General features: G+C 43.9%; 1 protein-coding gene across 1 annotated transcript in view; it reads right to left on the bottom strand.

Annotated features, from left to right (window-relative positions):
* Positions 1-136: 136 nt before the first annotated feature.
* The window catches only part of pcloa (piccolo presynaptic cytomatrix protein a), a gene marked incomplete at its 5' end in the record, with an annotated part of 45,213 nt that continues 29,923 nt past the window's right edge, over positions 137-15,426 (bottom strand). The window contains 11 exons of the mRNA XM_055905291.1: positions 137-4,034; positions 6,115-6,260; positions 6,576-6,710; positions 8,587-8,648; positions 8,747-8,885; positions 11,344-11,550; positions 12,871-13,083; positions 13,754-14,054; positions 14,202-14,273; positions 14,417-14,510; positions 15,319-15,345. Of these exons, the coding sequence (XP_055761266.1) occupies positions 3,891-4,034; positions 6,115-6,260; positions 6,576-6,710; positions 8,587-8,648; positions 8,747-8,885; positions 11,344-11,550; positions 12,871-13,083; positions 13,754-14,054; positions 14,202-14,273; positions 14,417-14,510; positions 15,319-15,345 (1,540 nt within the window). The remainder of the gene's footprint in view (positions 4,035-6,114; positions 6,261-6,575; positions 6,711-8,586; positions 8,649-8,746; positions 8,886-11,343; positions 11,551-12,870; positions 13,084-13,753; positions 14,055-14,201; positions 14,274-14,416; positions 14,511-15,318; positions 15,346-15,426) is intronic.

Raw genomic sequence — 15,426 nt, 5'->3', positions numbered from 1 at the left:
TGAGATGGCTGTATAATATGCTATACACTTTAGATGATATTATGTTGGAATGCCTTGGTAGATGCATGCATAGCTATCATCACATATCACATACAAAAACATTGTCAGGAAATCAATATACAAAGAAACACCCACCTTGTTTTCTTTGTACAGATATTTAATATTTAGACATGGGGCAACAGCCGTTGTTTTTACAGCACAATTTGCATAATTTATCAATACCTCCTGTGTACAATCACAAAACCATGACATTAGATTTTTCTGTTTACATAGAAGTGGAAAACCAGACGGATTTTACAAGCATAATCTTTGTACAGTCAGCATACATCTTTAAATAATCTGAGAATTATTCTTCAGAATTTCGTTCCCCTCGTAACGTTTGATCTCTCTGTCTATCTTTCTTTTTAAATAGAATTTCTGGACACAAAAATAGTATGAACGAACCACCAACTAAACATGCAACATCCATTGTTGTGAGCACATTTTCTCCTGCAACTACTTGAGTTGATAAGATAAGGTGTGTCTGTGTTTGTATACTCTGATAAAACTCTGTTGTGTCCGGTGTAAGGGTTTATAAGGTCTTTCCTCCATCTAACTCCTGTAGGTATTCTGCCATGTCAAGAGAGTAACATACTGCTTGTGTTTTCATCCCGTGATCATATGAGTTCATGTCAGATATCAAGGAAATCTATTGGTTTCCTCTTGTAGAAAAAAAATATATGTATTTACAAGGTAGGAAATAAAGAGATGGCATTTCCGTGTGTGTGTGTGTGTGTGTGTGTGTGTGTGTGTGTGTGTGTGTGTGTGTGTGTGTGTGTGTGTGTGTGTGTGTGTGTGTGTGTGTGTGTGTGTGTGTGTGTGTGTGTGTGTGTGTGTGTGTGTGTGTAGATCTTAGCTAGACCACACACATTGGAAAGGGAGGTCACTTTCAGGAGGACTTGGCCATGCATGGGTGTGGTATGAAGAAACTACTCACGCACGCTTGTATCAAAAAGGATCCATCTCAGGTGGGTAACCATTTTAGATAGAACATCAAGTCATTACATTGTTCAACTTTTTTTGGTCATTTTTCAAATTACATATATACTGGAAAAATAAAACTATTTAAAAGTGGGGGTGCGTAAAAACTGTGTGAAAAGCTAGAATCTGTTGGGAATGCGTCTCTGATGTCAAGAAAGTGTCTCCTTAGATTCTAGTCTATGTGAAGAGTCACTACTGTGTGTGTGTGTGTGTGTGTGTGTGTGTGTGTGTGTGTGTGTGTGTGTGTGTGTGTGTGTGTGCGTGTGTGCGTGTGTGCGCGTGTGCGTGTGCGTGTGCGTGTGCTGTGTGTGTGTGTGTGAGAGAGAGAGTCTGCTGGGACATTGGGCTGAAGACTGAGTTTCTGGGTTGAAATAAAAGCACTGGATAATTTTGCTGAAAACAAAAAACCTTTCCAATTAGCTACGTACCGTACATCTAACATTTGAGGATGTAAAAAACATATGAAAACAACAGTTTATGTGCAATAAATAAAGTTGCATTTAACAGTATGTGAAAGCATACTTATAAAAATCAAATCTTAAGAGCTATATGTTCTGATTCATTCCCAAACTTGAAGGCAGTAAAAAAACTATACATGTGAACAACACATAAACAGAATAACCCATTGTCCCCTAAAATGCATTGCTAACTCAGACTGTAGAATCTAGATTGACTCAGATAATTCAGACACAGTCACAACACAAAGTCTATGTTGCATAGAATCAGCTGGGTAGAACCTGTGGTGTTTGGTCAATGTTTGGCAAAGATCAAAGGTCAAAAGGTCACTATCAAACCAACCAGCCCTCACACCTTGACCCTAGGCAGGATATCACTCTGAGTGTGTCCTTTCAACTGAAAGCCACGTTACACACCTTCAAATCTCACAGGTTCGTAGCTTAGAGATGCACACCAGCCCATAGCAAAAAAAATGTGTCACCAGGACTATGACAAACATACCAAAATGTAATTATTGTAGCATTTCTTAATCAAAGCAACTTTGATTGAACTCATCTACAAACAATAGCCCCAGCTACCAACCTCTCCCCATAGACAAACAGAGAGCCCAATAGGATAGTTAGTACCTAGACGTGATGGAGATAGACACACCAACAGAAACAGTCCAAAGCATGCTGCATCCACTAACTCCCCCACCCATTCAATGTATAGATAGACAACTGTTTGGAGGGGACCCTGATATATGAACCATGGGACACACTTTACTATACACAGGCCAAGAGGGTCATCAAGTATGGTCAACTATATTATATAACTATAATATATTACTATATAATTTATTTAATATATTCATTTGATATACTTATATATATTATATTTATCTACGAGTGGGGACATACTGTATATTCATCTATACATTCCCTAACTTGACAAAGTGCTAAGTAAAACATGACAGTGTGCATGTGAAGAGATATTTCAAATGTGTGAATGTAAGGAGAAGTCAGAACTACGCTAGTCTTATGCATAGCAGTTCACTGTGTATCTTACTAGGAGAAAAAACAGGCTTGAATCACAGCTAAAACCTGTGCCCAATATTTCACATTCCAAAAATAATATGTTAAGCCACAATCATCCACAACGGATTGTCTGTGATAAGAATATATCGTTTTATCTCTCACAGCGACAGTGTACTCAACTATATACAAAGTCAACCTCATAGGCAACATTGCAACTTTTCACTGTTACGTTCATTAGGTCACCCAACCTAAAACATTTTGCAACTGAAAACTAAAATGAGCATTTCTTCCTGGACAACAGCAGGTAGTCCCTCCTTGTTTCAGTCTGTTTTATTCCATTTGGTGCCTAATAAACATGACCCTGTGCACTATACTGCCCAGTCTGTTAAAACCACACCAATTATACTTAGAACAATGTTAATATAATATATCTGATATATCAGCATCTAAATGTACATCTAGAGAAAGTAGAGAAGGGGAAATATTGTTGTCCCAAAATGTAAAAACATGCTTGCCAAGGGCTTTGTACCTTGTGCCAGATGAGGCAATCATTTCAAATCGAGAACTAGAATTAAAGTGAGATTATGTCACAAAATATACTGTGTCCCTGGATTCAAAATTCTTCATTCATCATTCAGTACTTAAACAATTGAGGAGAATAATCAATAAAACTCTAATAATCATAATTATAATACAAAAATAAGAGGTGCAATCTCCATAGAATAAATCTTCAACATTTAATTCCCAAAATGCTTCATAAATGAATTAAACTCTTCTAACAATATACAAAGCCATGAGGGGAATACCACAGGTAGTTATAATGTTATTCATAAATAAAAACATCTCCAGTCAAATGAAGCAATGAGAGAATATGAACGTGTCCATCCCCTGTATTAATGTGTCAGTCTCTTACCATCATCTTTCTTTGTGTTTGAATGTGTTTGTGACTGTGTGTGTGAGCGTGTGTGTAATACCTGGTTGATTCTGTTCTTGCTTTGTTGCCTCAATGTCCTCCCTCCCCTGGCTACACTACTTCCTGTAAACACAAGTTAATTTCCTGTAAACACATACCTACTTCCTACCCACTACCCTTATCGCCAAATGCATGTCAAACAAAGGTTCTCTCCCCAATCCCCAGTCACAGCTCAAGCAATTCAAACGCTGACCCCTGACCCTTGACACCAAAACTCAAGATCCACAGGATACGTAAGAGATGTCTAACTCCCGCACCCTAACGGTTCTTGCTCCGACCCCAATGGTGGACCTGTGAGTATGTCCAATTGGTTCATAAAGAGTGGATCAGTGATGGAGACAGTAAACTCGAGCGCCCTAGCCATCCTCGTCTTTCTCTCTGCGAGTTAAGAGCCTATAGAATAGACAAGGTTAACAGTAGGTTCTTTAGGAGTGGATCTGAGCAGAGCTAGCCAGCAGTTTGTGCCAGCTGACCACTCGCTTCCGCACATCCACCTTATCCAGCCAGATGTAGGCCTCTCCGATCAGGGTCTTCTTAATGAACTTCCCCCCATTGGACACCAGGAAGAGCTGGACAGAAGAGAGAGAAGAGTTAGACACCAGGAAGAGCTGGACAGAAGAGAGAGAAGAGTTAGACACCAGGAAGAGCTGGACAGAAGAGAGAGAAGAGTTAGACACCAGGAAGAGCTGGACAGAAGAGAGAGAAGAGTTAGAAACCAGGAAGAGCTGGACAGAAGAGAGAGAAAAGTTAGACACAGGGAAGAGCTGGACAGAGCAGAGAGAAGAGTTAGACACAGGGAAGAGCTGGACAGAGCAGAGAGAAGAGTTAGACACAGGGAAGAGCTGGACAGAGGAGAGAGAAGAGTTAGACACAGGGAAGAGCTGGACAGAGGAGAGAGAAGAGTTAGACACAGGTAAGAGCTGGACAGAGGAGAGAGAAGAGTTAGACACAGGGAAGAGCTGGACAGAGCAGAGAGAAGAGTTAGACACAGGGAAGAGCTGGACAGAGCAGAGAGAAGAGTTAGACACAGGGAAGAGCTGGACAGAGGAGAGAGAAGAGTTAGATACAGGGAAGAGCTGGACAGAGCAGAGAAGAGTTAGACACAGGGAAGAGCTGGACAGAGGAGAGAGAAGAGTTAGACACAGGGAAGAGCTGGACAGAGGAGAGAGAAGAGTTAGACACAGGGAAGAGCTGGACAGAGGAGAGAGAAGAGTTAGACACAGGGAAGAGCTGGACAGAGCAGAGAGAAGAGTTAGACACAGGGAAGAGCTGGACAGAGGAGAGAGAAGAGTTAGACACAGGGAAGAGCTGGACAGAGGAGAGAGAAGAGTTAGACACAGGGAAGAGCTGGACAGAGGAGAGAGAAGAGTTAGACACAGGGAAGCGCTGGACAGAGGAGAGAGAAGAGTTAGACACAGGGAAGAGCTGGATAGAGGAGAGAGAAGAGTTAGACACAGGGAAGAGCTGGACAGAGGAGAGAGAAGAGTTAGACACAGGGAAGAGCTGGACAGAGCAGAGAGAAGAGTTAGACACAGGGAAGAGCTGGACAGAGGAGAGAGAAGAGTTAGACACAGGGAAGAGCTGGACAGAGCAGAGAGAAGAGTTAGACACAGGGAAGAGCTGGACAGAGCAGAGAGAAGAGTTAGACACAGGGAAGAGCTGGACAGAGGAGAGAGAAGAGTTAGACACAGGGAAGAGCTGGACAGAGCAGAGAGAAGAGTTAGACACCAAGAAGAGCTGGACAGAGGAGAGTTAGACACCAAGAAGAGCTGGACAGAGAAGAGTTAGACAATAGGAAGAGCAGGACAGAGAATAGCTAGACACCAACAAGAGCTGGACAGAGGAGAGTTAGACACCAAGAAGAGTTGGACAGAGTACCGCTTCTACCCCCAAGCCATAAGACTCCTGTACAGCTAATCAAATGGCTGCCCCGACTATTTGCACTGCCCCCCCCCCCCCCCTCCCTATGCTGCTGCTACTCTCTGTCATTATCTATGCATAGTCACTTTAATAACTCTACCTACAGTACTGTACATGTACATATTACCTCAATTACCTCGACACCGGTGCCACCGCACATTGACTCTGTACCGGTACCTGTATACAGCCTCGCTACTGTTATTTACTGCTGCTCTTTAATTATTTGTTATTCTTATCTCTGACTTTTTAATTTTAATTTTTTTGTTTGTATTTTCTTAAAATTGCATTGTTGGTTAAGGGTTTGTAAGTAAGCATTTCACTGTAAGGTCTACACCTGTTGTATTCTGTGCTTGTGATAAATACAATTTGATTTGAGAGAGAAGAGTCATGTTTAGAACAGACATCTAGCAGACACTTTTATCCAGAGTATTCTTGGCAACCAGGACTAAACATTGCGTGCATGCGAGCTGGCCGGCTACTCGATTTATGTAACTTTCTGTCACAATAGTTCATATCCAGCGTGACACACAGAGCATGTGATAAAGTGGGCAGCAGTACAGAGCATCCTACGTATTATACTTGAAATGACATATAACAGTATCTAAGACAAGAAAAGAGATGCACGATGTAAATAGACATTCAGGCAGGCAGACAGACAGACAGACAGACAGACAGACAGACAGACAGACAGGCAGGCAGGCAGGCAGGCAGACAGACAGACAGACAGACCTGCAGAGAGTGGCCGGTGGGGTTCATGCAGAATCTGAAGGTCTCGTTGAAGGAGGGCTCGCGGTCGTGACGACATACCCGGGTCTTCTTCTTGATGATCCTCTTCTGGGTCGCAATGTTCACCACATACAGCTTCACATAGAGGTCTGTAGACACACACACACACACACACACACACATGCACTCATATAAACACACACTACATTTGTCACAAAAGAGTTATCTTCTATTTTCTGAAACAGTGTGTGTGTGTCTGTGTGTCTCTGTGTTTGTGTGTCTGTGTGCGTGCGTGCGTGCGTGCGTGCGTGCGTGTGTGTGTGTGTGTGTACCTGAATTCACATGTATCTGTACCATTTGAGTGTTCGTGTGTGTGTGCCAGCGAATGTGTATCGACATGAGTGTGTAAACGTGTGTGTGTGTGTACATGTTTGTGTGTAATGTACATGTGCATATAGCAGTACCTGGCAGGTGGTCTGGAGACTTGAACTTGTAGGTGATGTTTCTGCACTGAAGAATCTCCAACACCAGCTGGTCTCCCTCTGTCTTCAGCTCCTTCCTCAGAGCTATCTTGATCTCTCCCATTACCTGGGTCTTACCTACACATACACACACATACACACACGTTAATTCACATACACCTGTGGACGTCGGTGCCGTTTAAGATGAGGGAGGACGATTATTTTTTTTCATGAGCATGGCCTTATTTCTATTACAGCATATTGGATGACTGTCATTCATATTCCATTCACCCAGTTCAATATAACAGCAATAGGTTTAGCTACTACATGATACTACAATTTTCCCTGTACCCATCATGAGGTTGCTAGAACCTAGTCTGTGAATGCAAGTTTACAATGTAGGTGCACAGGTCGAGAGAGATTTGAGCAATCAAAGTGACAGACATTGACACATTCACTCTTGCCTGCCTCTAGCTGAGCTAGGGTGTAATCATTAGTCCAACAGTTGAATATGAGAGTTTTCATTCGACAAATTCAGGAATGTTTATCCCTGTTTCATTCCGTTTGCTTCTGTTTAACAAACGTTTTTTTTCAACAGAATCGGCGGAATGAATACACCCGTGATCACATGCAAACACAGTTCACTTTGATCCCTTTGATCGTTGTGTAATCCCTTACCACATCTACGTGCTCTCCTCCTCTCACCTTTTCCCTTCGCTTGTGGACTTCAGTGCACAACACATTAGCTGCCTGTCACCAGGCAACAAAAAAAAATCCAAGCCAAACCTTCATATCATAACCGCTAACTGCTACACACAGCCTACATCGATGTCACCATATTAATATCATAGTCAACATAGCTACTAGAACTAATGCGTTAGTAAACCCGCTATAATCATGCAGTACAGTGTACAGTCAACAGCAAGCAGTTTAGCAGTTACACCGGCGGGCCCCTGTGGCAATAAATGAATAAGAAAAAAACGTACCTTAACTTGGAAAAGTTCCAGTGTTGGATAGCCATATCCAGCTAGCTAACATTGCACCCCTCTCTGTTTGAACCGGTTTGTTTGAGTAGGCTAAACTAGCTAGCTGCATTCGCTAGCTAAGTGAAAGTGAAAAAAAATACAACTAAATATATCACTCTCTCCTTCATTTTTAAAGAAATTAATTTGTTCAAAACTGTTCAACTATTGTCTTTCTCTTTGAGTCAACTATTCACCACATTTTGTGCACTGCAGTGCTAGCTAGCTGTAGCTTATGCTTTCAGTACTAGATTAATTCTCTCATCCTTTGATTGGGTGGACAACATGTCAGTTCATACTACAAGAGCTCTGATAGGTTGGAGGACGTCCTCTGGAAGATGTCATAATTACTGTGTAAGTCTATGGAATGTGGTGAGAACCAATAGTCTCCTAGGTTTTGTATTGAAGTCAATGTACCCAGAAGGGGACGGAAATTAGCTGTGCTCCGGCTACACCATATTGCTTGCCTACAGAGTGCTGTTGAGTCTACTGTAGACCTTCATTGCAAAACAGTGTTTAAATAAATGATTTGGTGACGTGAATATATTTTGTATAGTTTTATCTAAAAAGGATAACTTTTTTAATGGTTCACTATTTTAATGATATTCAATAACGATGATGGTCCTCCCCTTTCTCCTCTGAGGAGCCTCCACTGATCACTAGAGTGTTCCTTCCATGACACGTGTCAGTACTGTATGAAGTGTGCTCATAAGGTCAGATGAATGTGACTGGTGCTGTCACTTCTTGATGACTTATGACTTCACACCAATCACAACACTCACACTGGGATTCAACTAAACCTGCCCTAGAGAGCAGACCAGCTAACCATAGTTATATCTGAGGGATGTGTTGACACATACTGTACACACTGAAGCTCACAAGGACATACTCACACCTATACACACACATGCATGCACACCATAGAATTACGCTTCCACCTCCAGGTGGTATACACACACACACACGCACACACACGCACCACTGTGACTTACCCTCAGAGTCCATATGGCCCATTGGTGACATCATCACGTCTGTGCCATTTGGAATCTTCCCACTGTCCGGAACAAGATCATATCAAAATACAGAAATATACACACTGAGTGCACAAAACATTAGGATGTAAACTACAGTATATACAATAACCAAACTCACAACCGAGGGACCTGGAAGATGGCACTGTCCACGGCATTAGTCCCACCCTCATCCTCCAATAGGCTGTAAGCACTGCCACTCAGACCGCTGTCCAATGAGGCGGCTGTTACCGGAGCGTCGCCGGACCTGCCGGGCTGTGCTGTATGGAGATTGGACCACACAAGTCATGAGAGAGAGAGAGGGAGCCCTATATAGGCCTGGTTGAGAATGTACTGCCTTATGTGGGTGCACTATAGGTCTCAATAAAGGCCTGGGTAACTGTCTCCTTTGGTTCCATTTTTGATATAGTATTACACCACTCATGCCTACCGTTACCATATTAAATATTATTTAGCACTTTGAGTGTGATGTATAGCTCTTCCACTTTACGTGACATAACATGGTGTGTGTGTGTGTGTGTGTGTGTGTGTGTGTGTGTGTGTGTGTGTGTGTGTGTGTGTGTGTGTGTGTGTGTGTGTGTGTGTGTGTGTGTGTGTGTGTGTGTGTCTTATCTACAGAATAAGGGCAGCCAACACCTCTCCTCCAATACACACCAAATTGTTATTATGAATAGCACCACAATACTATAGAAGACAGGCATGAAGCATACATGTATGGGCAGATGTAGTAGCATACATAGAGTATCATCCCTCACACATAAACAGGACAACATTTTCAAACTGCTTCATCATTGGACACACAGAGAGAACACAAGGACATAGACACATAACCATCCAGAGAAACAGTATCAAACATTGAGCAACATAAATATGTTCACAACAGACCAAACAAAAGGCCCACAGACCCTATTACGCGTTAGTAAACTAAATGTTGGACTAAGTGTGTGTCTCGGCTTTGTGGGGATAACTAATCATTTTACTCTAAAACACATTGATGTAAAGTTACTTATAAGCAATTTTACATTTGTTATGCAATAATCACAATTACATCTTAGTAACTGATTATAGTTTCAAAACTTGAATTGTTTAAATGCCTATTTATGTGTTTGCTTTGCAAAAGTTACGTGTAATAAATGCACTGTTTATATTCACAGCAACTTCTACAGTAAGTGTGTTACTGACTGGGTTTAACCTGGGTCTTCTACAGTAAGTGTGTTACTGACTGGGTTTAACCTGGGTCTTCTTTGCTCCACAAGACTGTGTTAGCCAGCTGAGCTAAAGCCTAGGCAGTAGCTCTGAGATCTAAATGCCAAAACAAGTTAAAATCACTTCTTTAGGTCTGGCAAGGTTATACACAAAACCACCTCTGTTACATAGTGCAGTGGTGAGATAGATATAGAGTATGACTGGTCGGTTGTGAATGGCGTGGCGTGGGATGTGTGAGTCACGTGACATGAAACTGGATCTATGCCGACGTTCTTCTCTCAGGCCTCTCGACACGACAAGAAAAAATAAACGTTTGCTAATACTATTTAATGACCCAAGTGAAAAAACGGAGTAAAAAAGTGTACAGGTACTTTATAAATTATTATAAACTGCCATGAATGCTGATTGGCTGACAGCCGTGTTATATCAGACCGTATACCATGGGTATGACAAAACATTTATCTGTACTGCTCTAATGACGTTGGTAACCAGTTTCTAATAGCAATAAGGCACCTCGGGGGTTTGTGATATATGGCCAATATACCATGGCTAAGGGCTGTGTCCTAGCAGCCAGCAGCAGCATACCACCCTGCATACCACTGCTGGCTTGCTTCTGAAGCTAAGCAGGGTTGGTCCTGGTCAGTCCCTGGATGGGAGACCAGATGCTGCTGGAAGTGGTGTTGGAGGGCCAGTAGGAGGCACTCTTTCCTCTGGTCTAAAAAATATCCCAATGCCCCAGGGCAGTGATTGGGGACACTGCCCTGTGTAGGGTGCCGTCTTTCGGATGGGACGTGAAACGGGTGTCCTGACTCTCTGAGGTCATTAAAGATCCCATGGCACTTATCGTAAGAGTAGGGGTGTTAACCCCGGTGTCCTGGCTAAATTCCCAATCTGGCCCTCAAACCATCATGGTCACCTAATAATCCCCAGTTTACAATTGGCTCATTCATCCCCCTCCTCTCCCCTGTAACTACTCCCCAGGTCGTTGCTGCAAATGAGAACGTGTTCTCAGTCAACTTACCTGGTAAAATAACGGTAAAATAAATAAATAAATAAAATTGTGTCATGGCTATGAACAGCCCTTAGCCATGGTATATTGGCCATATACCACACCCCCTCAGGCCTTATTGCTTAATGGTTTTATGGTAATTGCTGTCAAAGCCTGATTTATTGTTAGGGAACAATGCCGGAGCCCTGGATTGATAGTCTATTTCCTGGTATTAGCAAACTGTGTCCGCGGTCATTAAGAAGTTGTGTCCCGCTGCATCTCTGGCTGTGTGGCTGGCTGTGTGGCTGTGTGTTAGCTCTTTCTTTCTCTCTCTCTCTCTCTGGTCACAATCTCTCCTAAGATCCCTTTCTGTCTGTTGTACCTTGTCAGATCTCTTTTTGTCTGTTGTATTGTGTCAGATCTCTCTCTTTCTGCAGGTGTGCGTTAGTAGTATCCCAGCCTGTCTCTCTCCAGCTGCAACAATCTTTGCAGTCAGTCACACGACAGAGACGTGCGACTCTCACCTCCTTCCCTCTGTGGCCTCTCTTCAGACATGGCTTTCCTGAAGGTCATGTGTCTGCCGTCTGCTTGGCTCCTATTGGCTGATGCTGCCGGGCCCGGCGAGGCGGGGAGCGAATCGGATTGGGTTTTCTGAATGGTGAGCACGCCCACTATGGTGTGTCTGTGGTGCCTCAGGGAGAGGCGGCCTCTTTGGGCTGGGGGGTAGGAGACTGGAGGGGGTAAGGGGCGCAGGCGCAGGACAGGTTCACGCCAATGGGGTAGAGGGCAGAGGTCAAGGCCGGGGGCAGGGGGCGGGCAAGATGGAGACTCAGAAAGCAGGAATATCATCACCATTGAAACCAGCTTTACTGTCAGTCACATGCAGCCACAGTGCGCGGTGCACAGTTGCCCCGGCCCTCCACATTACATAGGGGTGGGGCGTGGGGCGTGGGGCGTGGGGTGTGGGGTGTCTACTGATGTGCATTGTGGTCCAAAAATAAAAATGGGTGGGTGGGAGAGGGGCAGCGCACTGCATGCACAGCCATATCCGAGTGGAGTAGCTTCAGAAAGTCGGCCATTTTGGTATAAAACAGAAACCAAAATAAGTCCAAAACACAGGGAAAAAAAGGGATAATGAAATTTAAACGGAGGGAGAGGGTTAGGTTGGGAGACTTTCTTCTGAGTTCATCGTTGTAAATGCTTGGATCAGGTAGTTCAAACGATTCAAGTGATATCTAAGTGTAATTCCTAGCCTTCCCTCTCTTGGACCATGACACCATGGCTAGTCCAAACTGAATAAATGATACTGTGTCTACTAATCTACTGAGTCTACTGTGTGTACCATGGTAGTCAATGGCTTGATTAGTCATGTGAGAGCCCTGGCAGTGGTGCTGTGTTCGGACACTGATTGACAAGTGGTCCCAAAGTGACTTTTCAAAAGCCCTACTTGTTTGTCGGGAGTCAGTCTTGTTTAAGATTATCATTGTCATTCTGTGACATTCTGTTAACTGTCTTACAAAATTAAATAATACAAGAACATTTAAAATAATGTTTGAAACAAACTTGGTTTAAGGGAGGATGATTAAGCCTGCACCCTTATGATTCGTTATTTAAACGTTTAGTTCCAATTTATGACATAATTTAACAGAGGGTTTAGTGTCTGTTTTTAGAAACATTACTTTAATTGTAGTAATTGTATATTTCCTCTTTATCAAACTTTTATCCAATGAAGTATAAAAATGTTTTTAACAGCAATCTTTGTGGCTCTGGAGGTTCATTGAAACAGGGTAAACTTAAGTGTAAACTCTAAAACAAGAAGTGCTAGAATACGGTATGATGCTGATTCTACACACCGTGGGAACATACAGAAGAGAAGCAGTGAGGGGGGAGTACGGAAGGCACCAGAAGTAGGAAAATAAAAAAGGAGGGTAAAAAAAATAGAAGGAAAAGGGGAAAAAGAGAAAACAAAGAAAACAGCTGAAAGTGGACAGAAGGGGGAACAGATGAGCGCGAGGCGGCCATGCTGCGGAGGCTTTATTTGCGTCTTTTACTTGGTTGGAGGCGGTGCTGTTGCTGCGGAGCCGGAGCTTCACCCGTTGCTACAGCGACACCGCCGTCGCCATCCTGCTGGTGTTGCCTTGCACTTTTGCGAGGCGCCGCACGTGGAGCCGCACGTGGCGTATGTTGGCTGTGGCCCTCGGACGGGGAAGGCTTCGATGTGCCGGGGCTACTGTGAGATTTCTCAATAGTGGGCACCTGCGTGTCTAGAACAACCAAATTCACCAATTACCATCTATCATTACCATTAAAGCTACCATCTTTTGTTGTGCTCTTCTGTTTTTACATCAGGGCTAGATAGCTACTAATGCTACATGCCACATTCTGTAGCACCCTTTTAAATGACCCTTTGGAAGTGGGTATTTTCCAATTGTTTGGGCCACATAAGTTTTCCACTTAAATTTGGGGTTTTCCAATGAAGTTTGGGGTTAAGACTGAGGAGATGGGGGTTGTTTTCAAAGCCTTCCATGGCCATGTTGTGTAAGGACGGGAATGGAGGAAGCTGAGAGTAGGAAAAGTCTGAGCTGAGTGGAGTCATGGCAACAGAAGAAAATAAAAACATGGCAAAGCAAAGAGCATGAATCCGAAGCTATAATGGGTGAGTCTGAATAGTGAGGGAGGAGTGACAGAGAGAGAGAGACAGGCAGAGAGATAGATAGATAGGCAGACAGAGAGAGACAAAGACAGATAGGGAAAACGAGAAAGAAGAGAGAGACAAAGACAGATAGAGAAAACGAGAGAGACGAGAGAAATAAAGAGAACAAAGGAGAAAGGGAGAGAGACCCAGAACAGGTACAGACAGAGAGAAAGGAGTAGGGTAGGTTGTTCATGATGACTAAGAGGCCAGAGGGAAGGGAAAGACAGAACCTCTCCTACCCTTGGCTGGATCAGGGAAGATCCCGTGGCTCCGGCTCTTGATGACCGACGACTTGGGCGAGTCCTGATTCCCGTGGGCGGGGGTTTTGGGAGAGGCGTGCTGCGAGGGGGGCTTGGGGGAGTCCTGGTTACCGTGGGCGGGGGTTTTGGGGGAGGCGTGCTGCGAGGGGGGCTTGGGGGAGTGCTGGCGCCCCTGTGCTGAAAGGGAGCGCCGGTGGTGCTCTCCCTCACTCTGTTCCTTCAGAGGGAGCCAGCGTGGGACGTTATCCATGTTAGCTGTGTTGGACAGGTCCATCAACACCTAGACGAACACCCACACACATCCCCTTTAACATCAACCTCACATCGTGGATGGCTGCTACTTATAGGTAACTTATAGCAGCATCACAGTAATGTATGTCACCCTCACAGAAGTGCTATGGACAAAATGCATGTCTCTCTCTCTCACCTCTCCCAGAAAGTCGTTGGAGGAGCACTTGTCGTAGTCCCACACGCTCACCTCCAGCAGCTTCTTCCTCAGCTGAAACACAGCGCACACACACCACACACACACATTATTATTCCTCTAAACTCACAAATGCAGTATTCACAGTAACCAACACACGTCAAACTCACAGGACATTGTGTTTATTCCAAAAGCAGTGAGTGATACTGTACCGGTACCTGTTCCAGGTGGATGTTCTTATAGATAACAGTCTGGTTCCACTCTGGGTTCAGACTCTGGCCAGCTTGTTTTGACCTCCTCTTATTCTCAGCACTGGAATCACAAACACACACGTAGACAGAGCAGGCCATTAGCAAGGTATGCACACACACACACACACACACACACACACACACACACACACACACACACACACACACACACACACACACACACACACACACACACACACACACACACACACACACACACACACACACACACACACACACACACACACACACACACACACACACACACACACACACAAAACACAGAAATTCAGAGCACAATAGCACAATGTTAGGGTGCAGGGCACAATGAAAGGAAGTAGCGAGCTATGTTAAGATGTAGGGCACAATGTAAGGGTGTACGGAACAATTTAGGGCACAATTAAAATGGAAGACCCTTAAGGAACAACACTGGATACAACGGAAATCACAATACCAAGGACAACGTCAGGGTGAAGTACAAAGTAAAACACAATGTTAGAAAAACTATTTAGGGTATTTTATATGTCTGACGGACATGTAGGGAAATGAGTTATGGGAAAGTGGGGAATCATATGTTAGGTCATATCGTAGAGATTAGATGTAGAGTCTACTGTAGTATGCATATTAGAACACAATCTAAGGAGGTAGGGAACAATATGAGGGCACAGGGCAGAAGTGTACAATGCATGGGAGTGGAAAGGTGTTAGAGTGAGTATATAGTGACTTGCTGGGGTTATACGCTCGTCACCAGCTCCACATGCATTGGGCCCTGAGCCTTCAACTCAATCGTCATCACAATCCAGGTCCAACCTTACTACAACCTAACAACAACCATCAAAGTCAAAAGTCAGAGTGGGCAAATCACATACCTGGCATTCTGGACAACCATGACCTGACTGAATGTGTCCAGCATGCATTAAATATAAGAACAGCACAAAAACAAGGGTCAGTGTCAGGGGGAGGGGGGGAGGAGTGTG

This window comes from Salvelinus fontinalis, chromosome 39, assembly GCF_029448725.1.
Source record: "Salvelinus fontinalis isolate EN_2023a chromosome 39, ASM2944872v1, whole genome shotgun sequence".
Classification (NCBI taxonomy): domain Eukaryota; kingdom Metazoa; phylum Chordata; class Actinopteri; order Salmoniformes; family Salmonidae; genus Salvelinus; species Salvelinus fontinalis.
This window is presented reverse-complemented; position numbering and strand designations above follow the sequence as displayed.